The following is a 23,217-nucleotide window of genomic DNA, read 5'->3' on the forward strand; positions in this document are numbered from 1 at the left end:
TGACTGTCAGCCTTTATAATGATGGGGAACAGGCAAAGCCCAAGGATTGATCTTTTCAAGGGACAACCTCTTAATAGCAGCAATTATGGCCAACACCAGAGTCCCCTAATAAGAAATAAATAATACAAATAAAAAATATGTCAATATATAATACAATTCTGTTGTTTTAGGATAACAGGCATGCAGGGAATTCATGCAAATGTCAAACCAATACCATCACATGTTTTGCCAGCACCATGTCACAAAAGAACTACGTTATATATAGCATCTCAACTCCCTTTTTTGATAAATTTGACATTTCTCCTCTTTCTCTTCTCCCCTCACCTTGCAGGAGTTCAATATATCTGCAAAGTTTAGTTCACTTCAGGCATTCATTGCATTCACTTCAGGGAGCATGTCGCTAAGCTAGTGAAAGTCAATGGATCCGTGTAGCATGATACATGCTACACGGATCCATTGACTTTCACTAGCTTAGCTACATACTCCTTCTTTTAACTTGTCTTAAAGCAAGACAACGCTTAACATGAAAAATTAGACACTTAACCACCTTTATAAACCCCAGCCAACGACTTTAACGGTATTAAGCCCCAAAATAGTGGCATACCCCTTTAAGAACAGCATATTGATTGTTGGCATGTTTTTCGTGTAGTGTACCTTGCAGGAGATAAGCATGTCGGCCATGGCCCTGCGGCTGAGGTTGGCGGTGGCGATGATGTCCTCCTGGCGACAGGAGTTCCCAGCAGCCACTGCTTTGGCGGTGGCCAGCGTGATGCCTTTGGTCATGCGGATGAACTCTTCCGGGGTCGTGGTTTGTGGTGGCGGGTTGGGGCTGTTGAACACCTGAGGAGGGGACACATGAGCGTCATCAAAATAGGGGCTGTATTTGGCAAAACAGCAAAAAAATAGGAACGCTATTTGCAACATTTTTTTTTTCAAAAAACAAACAAATCAACAAATAAACAAATAAACAAAAAACATGCAAGCAGAATACTCAGTTTCCCAGCTTGAGATCAATCAAAGCAATATCAATGAGTCAATGAATCAATCAGTCAGTCTACGCATCCAAAGCTCTGCAGCAGTAACCTTGGTACCATAGGAATTAAAAACAATGCATGCAAGCAGAACACCATCAGTAGACTTAAACTGAAAGCAATTTTCACAGTTCAAGAGAGTCCTTGTGCACAAGCCCTCAGTAATGCAGGTGCAGGTGTGAGGCAGGAGACGGTGAATCAATGAACAATATTCAAAAGACACCGCACACTGCTTACTTTTCTTTACTTGATTTTTTGGAGCGAACGCTCCGAAAAATAAAGTAAAGAAAAGTAAGCAGTATGCGGTGTCTTTTGAATTTTGATCATTGAAAGTGATTTTCCTTAGTGCCAAGTTAAGGTATTTTACCTTTGCAGAAAAATTAATGTGAAACGTTTTGGAAACATCATTCAAAAATGGATACAAAAAAGGCTCTTGTTAGTGTTGCTTTCACAATAAAAGTGGACTTGCAGTATTTTGTCACCATTGCAGGTGCATTAAAGTAGACAATGCAATGACAAAATTCACTTCATTGTGATCAAGGATTGGTGCCAGTTCATGTGTTACTGCAAAACTGACATTGCAATATCTATACACGTAAAATTGGAAACATTTGGACCATATGGCTTGGTCAGTAGGTATAATGAAGGCCATTTTCCATCCAAACTCAAATTTGACAAAATGTGCAGTTATTGCACTTTGCCTTTGTAGGGCAGAGCACTTACGGCAAATTCTTGCTTGATGTGCTCGATTGTTAGTTAGTTAGCAAGTGTTGCTTTAACAATACAAGCAGACAGTGCAGTGCAGCAAATTGCTGCTGGTCTAAGATAGTAATGGTTTAATATAGTGGTGTCAACAATAATCGATTCGGCAATGCATCGCAATGCGGGGCAGGGCAATTCAATTCAATACGGCAAGTGCCACAATCAATGCGGCATATTTTTACAAGTTTCAATTACTTCCGTGGATATTTCCGGAGCATATGAATCTTAAATTAAATAAAAGCACTTCAAAGCATTGAAAACTGTAAGACTGATACAGAAATCAGCCAAAACGCTGTTCAGTATCTGAATGCTTGTATCGCCTCATCATGACTGATGAAAATTTTGCTTTGCTCTCCGTAGAAATGTAATGCATTGCAATGCTTCGTAGACTCGAATCAAATCGAATCAAATCAAATCACTACCCCCGAATTGTAATCGAATCGAATCGTGAGGGCAGTGCCAATGCACACCACTAGCTTAGTGTCCCCGCTACTTACGGCCAGTTCCTGCTTGATGTGCTCGATGGTGGCCTCCAGCGCCCTGGTCCCCTTGGTGGCCTCGTCCTCCACAGCCTTCACCGTCTTCAGCAGCGATGTCACGTTCGTCACCATCACCTGTGGTGGGACACATCGGGACAGCCATGCCGATGAAACGGGGTGTCCCTGCTAGCCAGCCACCTAACTGTGCACCTATCAGTAGCAAAATGTCCTGCCGGCTAACCACCTAGCCTAACTATTGTACACCTTCATCTTCCCTGCATGTGTGTGTGTATGTGTGTATTGCATCTGTCTCAGAGTGTCTCCAGAGGTCTTTGTGCAGGGCTTTTGAGGGAAGGCATACTTCGAGAGAGGGAGACAAATGGAAAGAGAGTGTGTGAAGGAATGTGTATGTGTGTGAGAGAGAGGGGAGGAGGGGAGAGAGAGAGAGAGAGGGAGAGAGAGGGAGAGGGCGAGAGCGAGAGAGATGGAGAGAGAGAGATGGAGAGAAAGAGCTAGAGAGCAAGAGATGCAGAGAGGGAGGGAGATAGGTAGAGAGAAAAGAGGAAGAGAGAGAGAGGGAGGGTGGGAAGTAAGGTCAACAAAGCGTGGAGTGGAAACAGTGGGTGGGTGGGGGCGTGACACGGGAGGACACGAGATGAAAGGTGGATATCCAAACACAAGATGGGAGGAGGACATGGAGTATGAACGCCAGGACTGCATCTCCAAACATATGGCTAGATAAACCTACATACAGGACATATTTGGCCACAATGCAAACGGATAAGTGAAGAGGGAGGGAGCAAGGAAAGGAGAGGGAGAAAGAATGCAAGGGGGTGATAGAAAATGACAGAGGATATGCAAAAGAAAAACAGAGACAAACCCAAAAACAGAAAGAAGAAGAAGGGAAAACAAAGGGATAAATGAAAGAAGCAATACGACGTTTGGAGATGCACTGCTGTGCGTGTGGCTGAAAGAGGGAGCGAGAGAGAGAGAGAGAGAGAGAGAGAGAGAGAGAGAGAGAGAGAGAGAGAGAGAGAGAGAGAGAGAGAGAGAGAGAGAGAGAGAGAGAGAGAGAGAGAGACAGATAGACCATGGGCCTAATACAGTATATTGCACATTGTATACTGCATGTGCGTATGGGAGAGGGGGAGAGTAAGGAGGGAGAGAGAGATAGGGGGAAGATGGGGAGATGCTTCTGGGGTGTGCCATTTGTGTGGCTTAGGGATGGAGAGACAGAGAGAGAGAGAGAGAGAGAGAGAGAGAGAGAGAGAGAGAGAGAGAGAGAGAGAGAGAGAGAGAGAGAGAGAGAGATGTTTGCACTGTGTGTGTGGCTTAGGCTAAAGTTACACTGCAGCTGCTGAGAGGGATCTCTGCTCCCAATCAGCCAGATCATACTAGACAAGACAAAAAGAGATAGCAGCACAGGGTGCGGTGGGATGTGGTAAGCTGACAAGAAGGATATGGAAAATATGAATGAAATAAATGAAAAGACGCACTAATGGAAAATGAAAATGAAACATTTTAGCTCCTTCTCTGTGTGTGTGTGTGTGTGTGTGTGTGTGTGTGTGTGTGTGTGTGTGTGTGTGTGTGTGTGTGTGTGTGTGTGTGTGTGTGTGTGTGTGTGTGTGTGTGTGTGTGTGTGTGTGTGTGTGTGTGTGTGTGTGTGTGTGTTTCTACTATAATTTACAATGTAGGCTATGTAGCACAAAATATAACATTGACATTTTATTGCTTGTGGAAAACTATACGGTGAATATTTTCGCTTTCGTTCTCGAACCCTATACCTTGGCGGAGTTCTTGAGCTGCAGCATTGCGGGGTCGTCGTGTGGCTTCCCGGCCGCCGCCTTGGTGGCACTGATGAGATCTCCAAGAGCCTTGGCCACGTCCTTGACTGCATTGATTAGCACCACCTACAGAGGGCAGCAGAGAGACAGCAATCAGCACAGCAGACACAACACTATGGTACAGTACAGTGGTGAGAGTGCGGTGGCACACTGCGCACACACACACGCACTACAAGACATGAGTGACCCCTACTGTCAACCAAACGAAAACGCACCCCAAACAAAACAACAAAAGACACACATAAATAAATGCACACACTGGTTGTACTAAGTAAACATTAAAAAAGACAAGTGTAAGAACATGGCAGAGAAACAAATAAGAAATTAATTCACACACAACAGAAACACAAACTGGTCCTACAGGTTCAAATTCTACACTTCCAGGGTCAAAGTGCAAACACAAGGGCAAGGATAGGGAGCAGTGTGGTGATGGTGATGTGTTGAGGCTGATGGGTGTAAGTCCATGAGTATGATGAGGATGATGATGATGAGGAGGATGATGATGATGCAGACCTACAGCACTGTCAAACACCAACACCAAATCACTCACGTTAAAAACTCAAGACACATACTTGCAGGGAGGTACGGCAGCATCAAACACTGAATATCAGGATGTATCATACTTTCATAGAATGCACTGAAATCAATCATACGTTATCCTACAGCTTTTATGTATCGTACTAAATGACAAAATACTCAGCATGCATGTATTGTTTTGTCCCGTTTTGTAAGTCTTGTCTAATGTCTGTGAGAATCACTGAAGCCACACCAAAGACTATTTTCCGTTTCATGTGTAATAGACAATTAAGTTTTATCTAATCTGATCTAATACATGTGTTATGGCTAAAGTAAGAATAATACCTCATGTTGTACACTGAAACCAGTCATACGTTGTCCTATATCTTTTCTGTACCATACTAAATGACTCACATCATGTGTTATGATTTAAGTAAGAGTAATACCTCATGTTGTACACATTGCCCTCTTAATGCATTACACAGCCCAGAGTAACCAAACCCATGCTTACAACAAGACATGGGGTGCATTTCTCAAAAGAGAAGCTGTTAGCCTGTTAGGAACTTTGGTAGTGGCCAATGGGAAAATGCATTGAAAATAACAAAGTAGCTAATGTAGTAAGCAACTCGAGAAATGCACCCCAGGTCTGCTCAAGGCTGCTATGAGTAACTGAATCCTTGCTTATGGCAGGCCAACTTCAGACTGCCGTGAGTAACTGAGTAACTATGGCTAGCCTGGCAAGTGTCCATCTGGTAGTTAATCATTAATGGGGCAGTCGGGATCTGATGATTGCCAAGGCGGAGGGGTGCCCTGAGACTTCCAGAGCAGTCAATTATGATGAGTGAATGCATGGCAGTCATAGAGACCCTGGCTAGGTGAAGTAAAATGGCTAATTACCCGGACAACCTGGAAGGGGGTTTGACCAGGTATTGCAACGACACTGTCTTGTTTCTTTGTGTGTTTGTCTGTGTGTTTATTCACCCAGAGTGTTTTGGGTAACCTACAGGTGGCGCCAAACACACAACATGACGTGCATCTAGCAGTAGCCAGGGGGGACAGGTTGCACTCTCTGATTGGATTGCTCTTTGTTAGTACTGTTGCGATTACAGCATTACTGGGGGGTGGGTAAGGTCACAACAAATCGATCCAATGCTTTTCAGACACATCACAGCACGTGTTATGACATCAGAATGAACAAAGACCTCACAAAATTAGCTCACATTCTTGGGAGCAACACTTGTCTCTGTGTGGTTTGACAAAAAAACACATTTTTATTTGAGCCACCAGAATTCAGGGCAGATCCAAAAATAGACAGAAATGCAAGGGGAAAAATAAAAAAGAATTCGACTCCATAATATTAAGTGCCAATTACCATAAAATTTCCATTTCATACTAACCGCTAGTATTTTAGCGTTTCCTCCTCAACAGAACAGAGCTATATTTAGCCCGGCTAAAAAGTCCATTCCGAAATGGTAGCACTTTGTTTAAAGGCCTGTTGCCATGAGAACGTGGCAGCTAGAAAACCCTCACTAGGACTAGGGAGCATGGAGGCAGAGTCTAGCTGTGATGACTGCTACTGTTCAAACGGTGGTAGCGGTGATGATGGAACTACAAAACACAGGGTTTACTGGATATAACCACAATTGAACACTGAAGAGGGACACTCAGGCTGACACTTTCCATGGGTAAATAAACAAGTATACTTCTTGGATTTACTGGATATGAGCCAGGGGTCTAGTCCATACAGTAGAGATGGGGCTTGTGATCCAAACAGTACAAGTTCATCTGGACATGGAGGTTTCACACCCCAAAAAAAATAACTTCACAAAAAAATTGTTTCACACACACAAAAAAGCGTAAAAGAAAAAGCAACATACTGATCCATTGCTCAATGAGTGTCTTTCTCCATCCTAATGTATTTTAAACCATCCCAAAAACTTGAACACGCTGGGAGAAAATACACAAAGGCAGCACACAAAAAACACAAATGTCTTCAAGAGGGGAAATATGGAGAAAAGAGCAAAAAAAAAGAGGGAAGGAGGGAGGGAAGGAAGGACGACGAGGTGGAGGAGAAAAAAAACAGACAATGGGGCCTCATTTCCAGACACGGACAGTACCCACATCCTGACTGACAGCAAACCCGCGGAAGGAATAAAGCATCTTTACATCCCGAGAGGAAAGGAGGAGGAGGAGGAGGAGGAGGAGGAAAATCATAATGCCAAAGAGGAGAGGAGAGAAGGACAAGAGAAGAAAGGAAAAGCACATAATTAAACACGTAACAGACACAAACTGAGTCAGCATGCTGGCTTGCTTGCTTTACAACAGTCACGTAAAAAATAGATTCTCCAAACAGCTTTATTTCATCTTGTGCATGTGTGAATGTTGTAAAGAATGGCCAGTGTTCTTTTTTTGGCTGCTTGTATGGCAGTCAGGAATGCAACACAGCGTTTTCACATGTGGTACAGTAAATGGAATGTCTGGATATTGAATTATATACTGTAAATAGGCAATGTAAATGACTGAAAATGTGTTGATGTAAAACACAAAGATTAAGTTCAAACTGTAGTGTTTGTCTGCCAGTGTGATTGGAGTTTGAGTTGTATAACACTTTGCATGAATCAAGACTTCATTGCTCCCCAAGGGGCCAAATCATCCTTATGCCATGTTGTGAGAATTCATGATAAATCTCATCCAATCTTTTCGAAAACTCATTGTGATGACTATGAAGAAGTCAAATAAGCTTTATAATGCACGGAGTCACTGACCTATGGCTGCACTGTAACACTTAAAGAGTATAGCCATGAGTATGTATAGGCTACTTAATAGCATTGCACCATAGTGAGCCTGTGTGTGTGTGTGTGTGTGTGTGTGTGTGTGTGTGTGTGTGTGTGTGTGTGTGTGTGTGTGTGTGTGTGTGTGTGTGTGTGTGTGTGTGTGTGTGTGTGTGTGTGTGTGTGTGTGTGTGTGTATGTTTAATTTCTGCCATAATAGGAAGCTTTGGAGACGGAGATGTCACATCCATCCATAGAGACGAATGGACTTATTATTCTGATTTCATCATACTTGCCAATCTGCAGAATATTTCCATTAATGTCTGAATCTGTAATCCTTCCATGTGTGGTCATCCAAATAAAAGTACTAATGTGTGTGTGAATTCCCATGTGAGTTGGCATCCCATCCCCAATATGTGTGGTGTCTCCTTTGCTCCTCCTCCTGCTGCTCACCTGTGTCTCTGGGTCTTCGGCGCCCAGGCTGGCGGCGCCCAGCTTGACCACGTCGGCCAGCTTGGTGATGGTGATGACGGAGGACTGGGCGGCCTGCGCCAGCTTCTCCTGGCTCGCCCCCGCCCCCGACACCAGCAGCTTGGTGTCCTCCACCAGCGCCTTGGCCGTCTTCAGGATGTGCTCTCTACACGGACACACGGAGGGAGGAGAATAGGGGTGGACCGATACAAGTTTTTTAATGGCCGATGCGATACCGATTTCTTTTTTTCATCACCCTTGGCCGATACCCGATTTCCGATACCCGATATTTGGGGCCGATATGGGTTAAAAAAAGGTAAAAAATATGACAAATATTCCAGGTCTCAAGTTAAAAATAAACATTTCTTTAACATTATCAAATTGATGTAGAACTTGTAACATTTAAACACCCACTCTAACAATCAAGTAATGTCTAACAATCAATTAATAAAAAAATGAAGTGTCTTGGTGCTTTTAAAAAAACCCTATTGACATAAAATAATAAATATTGCGTATCGGTCAAAACCACACGCGTATCGCCCGATACCGATACACTTGCATATGTAAATATCAGCCTGATACCGATACCAATATATATATCGGTCTATCCTTAGAGGAGAAGCAATTGAAAATGGTCTCTATGTATAGCAAATGAGATGTGCACTACAAGATCTAACCTGGTGGAACTGAACAGTCTGATGTGAAAACAAATATCCCTATGGGACAACAAAGAATCTAATCAATCAAGCAGAGAAGGGTGAATATGCTATAGAAATCACTCCGTAACAAATCTGAAAACGAATATGAGCAGGTGCCCGACTTCAAATGAGTATAGTGAATTTGTGGATACGATTGGGTTTGTAAGACTTGCATTTTTGAATTCCTCACAATTTTCTGAATCAGAAACACCCATTGAACCTTTTCGGCTCTTTTACTTTGACATTTCTATTTTCTTTAACATCTCTTTTTTATCTATCCTACATATACTTTTTAACCTCCTGGTCCTGTGGTGTATATATGCTGTCTACTGTCTTTGCACAATCTGTATGTTACTGCTGCAACAAATGAATTTCCCCATGGCGGGATAATTAAAGGCATACTATACTATACTCCACCACATAAATAAATTCCTCTCATCTCTGGGACTAATAGGATATCTATGCATGGGAAGATAAAAAGGCATATGCAGCCAATGCTGCCTGACAGCGGTACGTCTATCGAGGTACATTGTTTTGGCTGTATATCGTCAATGCCGGTATGATGTTAAGTATGGAACATAGACGGGCCAATGTGAGTATGATGTACACATATAAAGATATACTGCAGAGATACATCTGCCACCTTAGGGCGCTCCATCTGGACACAGATGTCGGTAAGTTATGGGCATACGCAATATACTATACTTTGGGACAGTTATGGGCTAGTTGAACCTGCAGCCAAAGTTTGATTTGCCACAGAGTCAGATAACTGTTATCATACATATAAGTGTGATCCCATGCTGAGATCTCCCTATGAACATAACATATTTTCGATAATCCTACGATGGTGTGGATGGCGTACTGTACCTGTGATCGGCGAAGGTCTCTGCGTTCTCGCGGTTGAGCGTGCCTGCGGTGGCGAACATGATGGTGGTGTCCAGGTCGGCGATGATGCCCGAGACGGCACTGGCAGCCGTGATGCAGGCCTGGGTACCACGGTTACCGGCCTGGAGCGCGGCCAACACGTGAGACACCTGAAGAAGTGGTGGACAAGGAGATACATTAAGGATAGTGTTTGTGTGAGTGTGTGCAGCACGCGTGTGTGTGTGTGTGTGTGTGTGTATGTGTGTGTGTGTGTGTGTGTGTGTGTGTGTGTGTGTGTGTGTGTGTGTGTGTGTGTGTGTGTGTGTGTGTGTGTGTGTGTGTGTGTGTGTGTGTGTGTGTGTGTGTGTGTGTGTGTGTGTGTGTGTATGTGTCAGAGAAAGAATATAAATTCATGTATCAGAATGTTCGTTTTTACTGCACATTGTGTGTGCATATGTATGTGTGCACGTGTGCATGTGTGTGCGTGTCTAATCTATGTGTTTATCTTAACTGCACATCAGAGACTGGTCAAAGGCAATTTCAAATTTCTGTGGTAACCCTTGCTAGACATAGATTTTTGACAATATAGTACGCTTTGAACTTTGAGCACTAACAGGGTGCGATTTGTAGGAAAACCAGAAGGGGGGATATGTTTCAGATTGTAAGCAATATCAATGGAATTACATTGAACTGTGATAAAATCATGTAGAAAAAGTGGCGATATCAAGACCAGAAGGGTGGACAACCCCCCGAATCCCCCCCTACAAATCGCACCCTGAGCACTACCACAACCACCAACAGCACTCACCTTCTCTGAGACCTTGCGAGCGCTGTCGATGAGCTCCTTCTTGGTGAAGGTGTCGTTGGGGCTGCACTGCAGAGCTCCGGCCTTGGTGACCAGGCCCGTGCAGCTGTAGCCCAGCTCTGTCACCTGCTTCTTGATGTGGGAGCCGATCTGGACAGCACAGGGGGGATAGCATCACGACGTTAGCACGACAAGGGATTTCATTTCAAACTCTTGATCTTGTCAAAATATTGTCTATTTTTTAACTCATTGATGCATAAATCACCTGCGAAAAATGCCTGCTAAATGCCTAGGCAAGTACTGTCAGCCTATCAAAGTCTCTCAGCCTTTGAAGCACATACACATTTACACATTGTTTTTAAAACATAAGACCCTCATCTTGAAACTGTTTCATGCAGCTCTAACATTCCAACATTTCCAATTTAAAAAAAATCTCATGATGAAAATGAGCAAAAAGCTGTGTCATGCTGCTCCCAGTGCTCGGATCAATGTTACGCTACACAGCATCCGGCATCAATGGGTTAAACTATAGACTTCATTTATGAGCATGAGCTATTGTTTGTGACTACAAGTCTTTCCAAGTGGACATTATAATCTTCTGCATCTACATATTAGACTATAAAACTTTGTTATTTACTTGTGTAACCAACAACTGTAATCTATCTCAGACACAAAGAGGTAATGAACATCGTAAAAATATCCTTGTGGACCATTACCTCGTCAGTCTCTGCAGTGATGGCGGCACACTTGGCTTCGCCGGCCAGCTGTCCGAATTCATTGGTCAGCTGATTGGCAAGACCTCCCAGATCATCAGGGTTGGTGTTGGACTTGGTGACCTACACATTACAAAGGAAGTCATTGTAATGTACATGTTATTCACTGATTAAATACACACAAATGATCAGTCATATTACTACTACTACTAAACACTAGCAAGGTTATCCCTCTCCTACCATCTCCTGCATGGTGCATGGTCTTAACCATGGTGGTCAGGTAACAATGTAATATATAAAATAATGTAATATAATAATGTAATACTGTATATAATAATAATAAATAATTATAATTATTTTCAGTATTGTACCATCTCCTGCACAGTGACAGCGATGGCCTTGGCGGTCTTAACCATGGTGGTCAGGTAACAATATAATATATAAAATAATGTAATGTAATAATGTAATATATAATAATACATAATGATAATTATTTTCAGTATTGTACCATCTCCTGCACGGTGACGGCGATGGCCTTGGCGGTCTTAACCATGGTGGTCAGGTAACAATTTAATATATAAAATAAGGTAATGTAATAATGTAATATATAATAATACTGTACATAATGATAATTATTTTCAGTATTGTACCATCTCCTGCACGGTGACGGCGATGGCCTTGGCAGTCTTGACCATGGTGGTCTGGTAGTCGACGAAGTTGCCCTCGGGCTCCACCCCGGGGCCGTCCTCCATGGTGTTGATGGCCTGGCTGATGGAGTTCACCATGCCCCCTACGGCGCCCGCCGCGCTGGCCGCCTCCGCCAAGGTCGCCGCAAGGTCGTCCACGGCCTCCTTCATCATCTGGACGGACTCCTCCAGGGCCTCCTGGGTGTGGGCGGCCTGGAGAGGAGAGGGGGCCATGTGGGACAATGGAGGAAGGGGGACGGGGAAACAGTGGGAGAGGGGAGGGGAGGGGAGGAAGACAACACACATATATATACACACAGGTGAAAAACATGCCACACAAACACAAATGGGGTTGCCTAACTTAGCCACGCTAGAGTAGCAAAATGGAATTTCACTGCCTTGCTTAAAGGAGCACCACGTAGGATTGTGGCCAGAGTAGGTATTGCAATTATGCTGCTCATTGACACGGTGGTGCATATTGCCATATTCGATCTTTTCATCAATATATACTAAGTGATGAAATAATATTTACTAGTATATACTAGTACATTATGTTTTGCACTTAAAAATGTCTATTTTCAAATTCTATTCTATCATCAAAATGTCTATTGATTCACCTTTTCATATAGGAAAAGTGTGATTTTCCCAGTCATAATGAATACTTAGAATTTGATTGGTTTGGTGCTGGTTGTATTCATGAACAAGGTTTGTGAACATTTGTGAATTCGGGAAATAAACTACTAAAAATATTTCACAGTGCACCTTTAACTTGAGTCACTGTGGGTCTAGTGCGGCTAGGCATCATAATAGTGGAATTGGAGGGGAAACGTCAACATGATAAATCACAACACATGGGTAAAAACACACGCCACATCAACACAAACAGGTAAAAAAAACAGCACCTCCTGTTCAGTGCGGGCTGCCTGATTGGGGAGAGATGGAGTGAACGAAGGAAAACGGCAAAACACACGAAGGTGAAAACAGTAACACACACACAGGTGAAAAACAAAACGGCAACAAACACAGGAGAAAAAGAATAACAACATTTACGAAAATTAACGGTGTGAAAAAAAAACATGCCTCACTGTATAGATTGACATATACAGTGCATGGATGCATGCAAAGGAGAAAAAAAATCCCCCAACAATTAGCTGGGAGTTGTTTAAAGATTCATAAATCTATTGCCATCTATTCATGCCAATCCATCTGCCCCATAGTAAGTCAAGGGAAGACACATTTTACATAAAACCAAAGTCCTCCTATTACAAAAGTTTCTTAACACTGATTCTACTACCAGTAACACTATAATGGTACTTCTACTACTACAACTACTACCATCACAGTCATAATGTATCTTATATCGAAAAAAGTAATTAAACGTTAAAGGTAATACGCATCCAAATCTGATGAGAAAAGGGCTGCACTGTCCAGTAGTCATAACAGTGTGAAAAAGCAAAAAACTCTATTACTAACCACTACAAGCACTTATCATATCGCACCTCATACATCAAAAACAATTCGACTAATGGATGTGAAGAATAAAGGGCTATACCATAGTCACTTTGAGGTTTTCGCTGGCATACTCATGTAATCATTTTGAATCTTACTGAACTGTCTAAAGAGTTCATTTGCTTCACATCTGATGAGGAAAAAGAGGCTATACTGTCCAGTATTCACCTTGGGATTTCCTCCAGCATACTCCTGTAATCATATCGCGTCTTATTGCACTGTACTGTATATCTAAAGAGTTAATTTTCTTCGAAATCTGCTGGTAAAAAAGGGGGCTTTACTGTCCAGTAGTTACCTTGGGGTTTCCTCCGGCCTCCTTGGCGGTGTAGAGCATCTGCAGGGCGGACTCGGCCAGTGTCTTGGTCTGGTCCAGCACGTTCATCTGCTGCTGGCTGTTGAGGATCTTGGAGGCCGTGCCAATGGCCGCCATGATGAGGGGCTCGAAGTAGCTCACCATCTGCGACACCTGCGGACAGGACAAGAAAGAGAATTAGCGCACACTATTGGCTCATTCACGAGTCCTGGGGAAAATTATGCTTTCCACTTTGAAGAGGAAATTAGGAGGCTGATTTGTTCAAGTCCTTTTGTTGTCGTTGTGACATAAAACACAACTAATCTTAAGTTTACCCAATAATGTTAATGTGCATGTTTTTAAACTGCCAAATACGTTGTGCATTTTAGCATCATCATTTTACCCTGCCATTCAAAATATTTATGCTGCCTACAAAAAATAACATCAGTTTTTGAAATAAAAAAAACTACAATTTCTCTCCTCCATGCTGAATAGGCCAAAGATTATCTCCTCTGGGCAACTTGTGCATCAAAATATTCTACGAGTTGCCCAGTGGAAAATACCAGGCGTTCAAGTGCGCTCTTCGGTGTTTGGAATTTATGATAATTCCTATATCACATGAATGCACAATAGGTAGTGCAGGTCCTGGACCAAAAAGATTCTACAGAAAAAAATAATTAAGTCTGCGACACTGACAAAAGTTTCCGACACATTGTTCATCAAAATGTATTGAGGACATACAGTCACATGAAGTCACATACAAAACCGGAATCAAAACTTGGAATCATCAGGAACATCACTAACTCAACATATCTCTATTCAGAGCTGACCAACAATGAGAACTTCCTGGTAGAATTGACTGCTTCCTGTAATATATTGCCATTTCTCTAAACAAATTCAATCAAATAACACAGATACCTGTCGTCAATCATGAACTGTTTGGGATAACTAATAGAGGGGGGAAGAGCCTCACCTTGTGTCCCAGCTGAGAGGCCTCCGAGCGGGCAGCGATGGCCACGGGCTCAATGAGGTTGCTGATCTCCTGAACGGAGGCAGCCATCTGCTCATGGAGAGCCTGGGGAGGAGAGACGCACACACACATTGGTCTCATACTGAGGCAGTCACATACACACATTGGTCACATACTGAGGCAGTCACATACACACATTGGTCACATACTGAGGTAGTCACATACACATATTGGTCACATACTGAGGCAGTCACAATACATAAAGACACGTTGGTCTCATACTGAGGTAGTCACATACACACATTGGCCACATACTGAGGTAGTCACATACACACATTGGTCACATATTGTGTGTCCGTGTCCGTGCGTGTGTGTGTCCGTGCGTGTGTGTGTGTGTGTGTGTGTGTGTGTGTGTGTGTGTGTGTGTGTGTGTGTGTGTGTGTGTGTGTGTGTGTGTGTCCGTGTCTGTGTCCGTGTCTGTGTCTGCGCGTGTGTGTATGTGTGTGTGTGTGCATGTTTATTTACCTCATGGGAGATGTCATCTCGTGGGGTGAGTTGTTGGCTAATGGCTGCTAGAGAGGCCTGGTCCACCTCCCGGATGCAGTTGTTCAGCACCTCAATAGCATCATCACACTCCCTCTGGCCCGGAGCCTTATCTCTGTAGACACAGACAACCCATTAGTGACTGGATCAAGGCAAACAATAAGCACTTTCAAGTACCAATTGCAATAGACATTGTGTCCAAGATGGATGCGTGTCTGTCCTTGATTCAGGAATTGTTTTGTTTTGCAGACCTAAAAACTTCATCACTAAACCATCCAACAACACCCCATCAGGACTGGGGGATGGTTACAGTGGCACTTAATAAACTGCTTTCAATTAGTAGAATACTATGATTCTCTGTTCAAATAAGTAGTAGGAAATGGATCGCACTCAATTGTTCTTCTTTCTTGTTGTTTTCTTTTTATTTTAACATTGCAGGGATTATTATTTTAACATTGCACTGAACAAGGCTCTGTGCAGCCGAAACATCTGTCATGTCAGTCCCTGCAATGTTAAAATAAAAAGAAAACAACAAGAAAGAAGAAAAATTGAGTGCGATCCATTTCCTACTACTATATTACTTCAGAGACGCACCAACAAGACGGAAGAGCGCGGTGTGTGGAAGATAACCCTGTTCAAATAAATACCCATAATTTTTTTTCCTCATTATTGGATAGGGCATGAGAGGAGACAGGAAACGACCTGGAGAAAGAAAAAATCCGGGTAGGACTGGACGATGACCCAAGAGGGATGCGAACCTGGGCCTCCACGGGCATAATAGCCCGATACATAACCCCTCATATCCATCAGACCCCGTATAGGCCACTGCACTCTACAGTACCTCATGTTGGTGATGAGCTTCTTGATGGAGTCGGAGACGGTTCTGGAGTGGCCGGCCAGCACGGACCACTTGGGTGGGTCCTTGGGGTTGACGGCCAGGGAGCGGGCTGTCTGGATCAGGCCCGTGGAGCTCTCCAGCATGGTCTTGGCGGCCACCACAATGGGCTCCATGGCAGCCATGCCCTGCAACGCCACAACACAAACAAACAGCAGCCATGAGGGAGTGGGAGGGTGGATGAAGATTTCCATTTACAGTATCCAGGTTATGGTAGTCATACTGTATGTATAGCAATATAATAACAACATTAATAATAATGAATTAATTAATCTACTGAATTTATATCACAATATGCAGTACTGTACTGTATATACCAAGACCATGCCATGTTTCAATCATGTTCAAGTATAAGAAAATGTTGAAGCAAATGTTGAAATATATTTTTTTTTCAATAGACACGACAAAACCATGGATTAAGCTCTTGCTAAAGTCTTATTAGCTGAGCAGGTGGTGAACTACCACTAAGTGCCTTTTGGTATTTACGGTAGCAGGGATGAGACAGATGTCATTATTGCAATGTTCCACTGGCAGAATGGTGCACATTCTCAGGTGCAGTGTATGCGGCAAAGTTTCAGAGTTTTCTAAATGCCGCGTGTTGTGCTGCACTGTACCTCTGGGCTGATCTGGGCAGGCACGCTGGCGAACTCGGGGTTGGAGGCGAAGTTGGTCAGGTTGTCCACGGCCTCGATCAGCGGCCCGGTGGCCTCTTTACACTTAGCGCGGTTCTCCTCGTTAAACGCTCCGTCCAGGGCCTAGACAGGGGCACAGGAGCATGGGGAGAGGGGGCATCATTATTGATGAAGCACATTGGACACACATACAGAACATGGAGAGGTACAAACACACAAAGTCCGTCTAGGGCCTATAGAGGGGCATGGGGAGAGGGGACATCATTATTGTTGAGGGGACATCAATATTGTAGTACAAATGTATGTACACACACACACACACACACACACACACACACACACACACACACACACACACACACACACACACACACACACACACACACACACACACACACACACACACACACACACACACACACACACACACACACACACACACACACGTGTAGACAGTCACACTAGGGGAGAGATGGAAGTGTCTACTGGTGAAGCACACTTGACACAAACACACACACAGACACACACACAGACACAAACACATACACAGACACACACACAGACACAGATACACTCAGACACAGACAGACACACACAGACACACCAACTTTATGGTCTATAATTATTATACAGTATGTATTCCCATTTCACACATTGTGCAGTTCTAAAAATCATAGAGGTACAGTACAAACACACATATCCCACATAATTATTGTGCATAGTGCGGCAACGTGCAAGGACACTTCTAAGCTTTTTTTAATCCAACACTTTTCTAAAGACACTTGCATAAGTAGTGTAGGTTGAAGTTGTGTAGTACATTACTGCAAAGTCTCTTTTTTCTTGTGTCTGCAGCACCATGTGACTGCTGTAAATGTTTCTGCTGGTTTTTGAAGTGTCTTTATGTGCAGTGTGCAACGTGCCATACAAATAAACTGCTCTCGCCTTCTGTCTGCACTTTTATTGCAGTGAGTGGAGATTCCAGTAGAGATCTGATTGTATTGCAAAAATGAGCTAAGTCAACCACGGTTTTTTCAGCCTTTCCATCAGCATAATGCTTTTTTCCCCAAAATATGACCCTCTGAGTTCTGATGTTACATAACTAACCAGTGTACACAGACGCACGTACATGCACACACACATACAAAATCACTCTTGACTCATACATTCCAGGGCCAACTTTTTCCATCATACACCCACCCACACATACAGTACATGCAAACATGCTAGTCCTCTCAGCAAACACACACACACACAACATATGCATTCCTACACATACATGTAAACATACTGGTCCTTTGCCCACTTGATAATAAATACAGTCCTCTCTCTCTCTCTCACACACACACACACACACACACACACACACACACACACACACACACACACACACACACACACACACGCACACACGCACACACGCACACACGCACACACGCACACACGCACACACGCACACACGCACACACGCACACATACAGTGCCCTCCATTATTATTGGCACCCCTGGTTGAGATGTGTTTTTTAGCTTCCAATTATTATTATTTTTCTCTAAATAATATGGGACCTTAATGGAAAAAAAGAGAAAAATCCAACCTTCAATACAAGTGCATTTATTCAGTGGGGAAAAAATCCCACATAAAGAAATAATTATTTGACATCAAATAATGTGTGTCACAATTATTAGCACCCCTGGTGTTAATATTTTGTACAACCCCCTTTTGCCAACAAAACAGCACCTAATCTTCTCCTATAATGTTTCACAAGATGGGAAAAGACAGAAAGAGGGATCTTCAGCCATTCCTCTTTGCAGAATCTCTCTAAATCATCCAGAGACCTGGGTCCTCTCCTCTCCTCTGTACTCTCCTCTTCAGCTCACCCCACAGGTTCTCAATGGGGTTGAGGTCTGGGGACTGAGATGGCCATGGGAGGAGCTTGATTTTGTGTCTGGTTAACCATTTCTGTGTAGATTTGGCCATATGTTTAGGGTCATTGTCTTGCTGAAAGACCCAGTGACGACCCATCTTCAGCTTTTTGGCAGAGGGCAACAGATTTTGATTTAAAATGTCCTGGTATTTCAAAGCATTCATGATGCCATGCACCCTAACAAGCTTCCCAGGGCCTTTGGAAGCGAAACAGCCCCACAGCATCACTGACCCACCCCCATACTTCACAGTGGGTATGAGGTGCTTTTCAGCATGCGCATCTTTCATGGCACGCCAGACCCACTTAGAGTGTTTGTTGCCAAAAAGCTCAATCTTGGTCTCATCTGACCAAAGCACACGGTCCCAGTTGAAGCCCCAATACCGCTGGGCGAACTCCAGACGTTTGCGTTTATGATTGTGGGTGAGGAAAGGTTTTCTCCGTGCATGCCTCCCAAACAGCTTGTTGGCGTGTAGACAGCGCCTGATGGTTGATTTGGAGACTTTGTGACCCCAGGATGCTACCATTTGTTGTAATTCTATAACAGTGAGCTTTGGAGATATTTTGATTTCTCTTACCATCCTCCTCACTGTGCGTGGTGGCAAAATAAACTTGGGTCCTCGTCCAGGCTTGTTTACCACTGTTCCAGTTGTTTTGAACTTCTTAATTATTCCTCTCACAGTAGATATGGGCAGCTGCAGTTGAGTGGCAATCTTCTTGTAGCCTCTGCCTCACCTGTGAAGGTCGACGCACATCTGCCTCACTTGTATGCTGTGTTCCTTTGTCTTTCCCATGTTTAAGAGTGGATAAGAGAAATGGCCTCGGTGTCACGTCATATTTATACCCCAGGGAAACAGGAAGTGATGAATTACTAATTAAATGTTCCTACATACTCTGGTAAACTTTGTAAACTACTGTAGAAATGACAGAAATGCTTCAATTATATTTATTTCCTGGGAATTGTTAAGGGTGCCAATAATTGTGGAACAGGTGATTTAATGAAAAATAATTATTTTTTAGTCAGGGATTTTTTTTATTTTCCTACAATTCATTTCAGTTGAAGGCTACATTTTCCTAAAATTTTCAGTGTGACAGTATTCTTCTGCAATAAACACTGAATTTATTTTAAGGCTTTTAACACATCTCAACCAGGGGTGCCAATAATTATGGAGGGCACTGTATATACAGAAACTATATATGACCCCTCACCCACATGCATCAACAAGCAACTCTGAAAAGCCCTCTCACATATGCATTACTATATGGACAAATGCACAACCATACACAGTTCATAGGTCTATGGATGACATTCTGAAGTGTACACACACGCCCGCCCGCCCGCCCGCCCGCCCGCCCGCACGCCGGCCCGCCTGCCAGCACGCCCGCACGCCCGCCCGCTCTCTCTCTCTCTCTCTCTCTCTCTCTGCGATAAGTGGGCTCTTCTGATGCATTTTCTTGCAGTCATAATTGAACCTCATTATCTGATCTTTGACACCGTGTTATTATCATCATTAGTAGTCTCTACTCAAGTTTTCTCCCACTCTCAACTCTCGCTCATTTCACACACGCGCACACACACACACGGCTCCCCAGCAAAAGAGGACTCAGTTTCACATTGCAACCCCCCCCCCACACACACACACATAAAGATGCACGCACATGCATGAACACACGCATGAACACACGCACACGCACACGCACACGCGTACGCGCACGCCCAGACGCATACGCACACGCACACAGAGGAAGACTCACTTTGATGGACTTGACGAGGTTGGCGGTGCTGTTGGCCACCTCCTTGGCGGACTGGACGAACTGTCGCTTAGCAACAGGATTGGATGTTTTAGAGGAGGCGAGGCGGCAAGCGTTGCAGAGCGCCGACGTGTGTTTGGCAACAATGGTGGCAGCCGACAGAACCTGGCCACGAAAAAACACAATAGCAGTAATTAGCAGAGAAGACAAGACAAGGGTAAATAAGAAAACAAACGAACAACTGGGGACAGAATAGGTCTCGTCATGATGGAGGGGAGCGACTACCACAGATGTGCAATGCAAAACGCCCTTTTTTACTTTATCAATACAGAAATTTAAATATAAATATAAAAGCACACAATGGCAGTAATTAGCAGAAAAGACAACAAGGGAAAACAAACAAACAAACAGAAGCTAGGGACCATTCTTTTCAGGTTTAACTCAATTTTGACAAAATATGTACATAGTTATTACACTTTTGCTGGATCTCAAATGGCGCACTTGTGCACCTCCGGCACTATGTTTCAATGCATAACTATAACTAATATGCCAGACGCACTGAAACATGAACACTGAAGTGCACCATTTGAGATCCAGGGTTTGACTTTGCCTAGGGCAGCATAGCCATGTCCTCCAGTACCTGTGACTGTGTGCAGGCTGGGTCCACCAGGTTCTGGCAGGCCATCTGGATGGACTGTTTGGCTCTGGCGAACTGGGCCGGGTCCACCAAGCCCTTCTGGCCCGCATGGCTGTTGGGGTCCGACACACCCACCAGGTAAGCACCCTAAAGTACAGAACAGTCAGAGGTCAGAGGCGGGTCACTGACACTCATAGTAAAACGTAAATATGAAAGCGTTTCATTGCAATAAATGACTTATTCTTGCCGTTCAAATATGTTGAGAACATACTTTTTACCTATATAAAATGCAAAGCAATGCCTTATACAAAAAGTTAAATTTCTCAAAATTCCCCATTTCGCAACAAAGTTCTTCATATATAGGTCACTGCAAAATATACATAAAAGAAAGATAGATTCTACTTTGTGAGTGCATGTTTTACTCAACTGTACTAAGATTGATATGAAAAAAACCAACATATTACAATTGAAAAAATAAAATGTATCAGTTTAAATACTGAGATACAAAATGAATGTTCTTTCCTGCATCTAAGTTCTACCATGACAGTCACTTCCCTTTTCAGAGTTCAGACTGTGGCGATCTGCCATGGCAACAGCCACCACTGTCCACTTAGGATCATAAGGAAGTACACTCTGCCACTTCTACAGACACATTCTGTACTCTGCCACCTCTAAAGAATCATTCTCTACCCCCTTGCACACACAGGGAAGCCAACAGGGGGAAGACAAAGGGGTCAGTTGTGCCGGGCCCAGAACGAGAGCGGGGGCCCAGAATTGGGTCTCTAATACATTGATTGTTTGTATTGGACTTTGTCCGGGGCAAGACTAAAGCTGTCAGCATCCCTGCGCACGCACGCACGCACGCTCGCACGCGCACTCATTTAAGTGAAACTGTTCGACAGCTGTATTGTGACTCATTGAGACATAATGAAAAGGTAAAAATGCTGAAAAATGGAGGAGGACAAAGGGAGCTGCAAGAATGCTTTTACTGAGGGCAGAACTGGTAGCTTTTAAAGATGACTCATTCCTCACCCATTTTCCCACAATAACAAGAGTGACAGAAAGAGAGAACGAGAGTGGCAAAGAAAACCAGTGAGGGAGAGGGAGAGAGAGAGAGAGAGAGAGAGAGAGAGAGAGAGAGAGAGAGAGAGAGAGAGAGAGAGAGAGAGAGAGAGAGAGAGAGAGAAAGAGAGAGAGAGAAAGAGAGAGAGAGAAAGAAAGAGAGAGAGAGAAAGCACTATAGAAGAGTGTGCACAAATGTACAGAGCGATAGAACAGGCTGAGGGTGTGAGTGAGTGACAGCTTGAGGAACAGGAGGAGGATGGAGGATGGAGGATGGAGGGATAAGATGTAGGATGGAATAAAAGTCTTTGGAGAGAAGAGGGGAAGCTTGAGAAAACAGAACAGAAAGAGGCAGACAAGTAGGGAGAAGGGAAAGCATCTAATAGTGAAAGAGTGACAGCATTGTCATGTTCAAGTGTGTGCGTGTGCGTGTGCGTGTGCATGTGAGTGTGAGTGTGTGTGTGTGTGTGTGTGTGTGTGTGTGTGTGTGTGTGTGTGTGTGCGTGTGTGAAACAAGTTTTAAAACAGACTGGTTTGTCCTGTCACCTGATCAGTGCACTACATTGGGAGATGTTATCCATCACTCACCAAACTCGCCTGATCTTACATTGATTGATGAGAACAATAGACAAGTAATAATTGTAGAAATTGGATGTTCATTTGATTCATATATGGATATATGCTACTCAACGAAGCTTCTGAAATACCAACCACTGTGTACTGCTTTAAATAACTGCAATTACTCATGTAAAGTAATTGTGCTCATTTTTGGTAGTCTGGGCCATGTGCATAAACTATGTTTGCGTGGCCTTCAGATCTGTGGACTGACAAAAAGAAGGGCCAAGCAATTCACAAAATTTTGCTCAATATCTTGCATCATTGGGAGCCTCTTCATATGGAAACGCAGGTGCCACCTTTATCCTTAGGACATTATGAACAGAAGATTCTAGTGCTGTATTGGACTCCTTTTAAACCAAATTTGGATTGTGCCATGATAATTGTATATCTGTCAATCCAAATAAAGAAGTAAACTGTGTGTGTGTGTGTGTGTGTGTGTGTCTTGTCATGTGTATGCATGCGTGTGCATGTGTGGCACGCACATGTCGTATGTGTATGTGTATGTGTATGTGTATGTGTATGTGTATGTGTATGTGTATGTATATGTATATGTGTTTGTGCATGTGTATGTGTATGTGTACGTGTACGTGTACGTGTACGTGTACGTGTACATGTATGTGTACGTGTATGTGTTTGTGTTTGTGTTTGTGTTTGTGTTTGTGTTTGTGTTTGTGTATGTGTATGTGTATGTGTTTGTGTGTATGCACACTAAACTGAAAAATTATGAGTAGGCAAGCGAAAGGGCGTA

General features: G+C 43.4%; 1 protein-coding gene across 1 annotated transcript in view; it reads right to left on the reverse strand.

Annotated features, from left to right (window-relative positions):
- The window catches only part of tln1 (talin 1), a 163,871-nt gene that overhangs the window by 23,219 nt on the left and 117,435 nt on the right, over positions 1 to 23,217 (reverse strand). The window contains exons 35-49 of the mRNA XM_063210405.1: positions 20,793 to 20,936; positions 20,156 to 20,317; positions 16,464 to 16,604; positions 15,796 to 15,977; positions 14,937 to 15,069; positions 14,415 to 14,516; positions 13,445 to 13,615; positions 11,605 to 11,853; positions 10,958 to 11,077; positions 10,245 to 10,391; positions 9,440 to 9,606; positions 7,857 to 8,040; positions 4,057 to 4,182; positions 2,291 to 2,407; positions 655 to 840 (exon numbers count right to left, since the gene is read on the reverse strand). Of these exons, the coding sequence (XP_063066475.1) occupies positions 655 to 840; positions 2,291 to 2,407; positions 4,057 to 4,182; positions 7,857 to 8,040; positions 9,440 to 9,606; positions 10,245 to 10,391; positions 10,958 to 11,077; positions 11,605 to 11,853; positions 13,445 to 13,615; positions 14,415 to 14,516; positions 14,937 to 15,069; positions 15,796 to 15,977; positions 16,464 to 16,604; positions 20,156 to 20,317; positions 20,793 to 20,936 (2,331 nt within the window). The remainder of the gene's footprint in view (positions 1 to 654; positions 841 to 2,290; positions 2,408 to 4,056; positions 4,183 to 7,856; positions 8,041 to 9,439; positions 9,607 to 10,244; positions 10,392 to 10,957; positions 11,078 to 11,604; positions 11,854 to 13,444; positions 13,616 to 14,414; positions 14,517 to 14,936; positions 15,070 to 15,795; positions 15,978 to 16,463; positions 16,605 to 20,155; positions 20,318 to 20,792; positions 20,937 to 23,217) is intronic.

Source organism: Engraulis encrasicolus, chromosome 11 (assembly GCF_034702125.1).
Source record: "Engraulis encrasicolus isolate BLACKSEA-1 chromosome 11, IST_EnEncr_1.0, whole genome shotgun sequence".
Classification (NCBI taxonomy): Eukaryota; Metazoa; Chordata; class Actinopteri; order Clupeiformes; family Engraulidae; genus Engraulis; species Engraulis encrasicolus.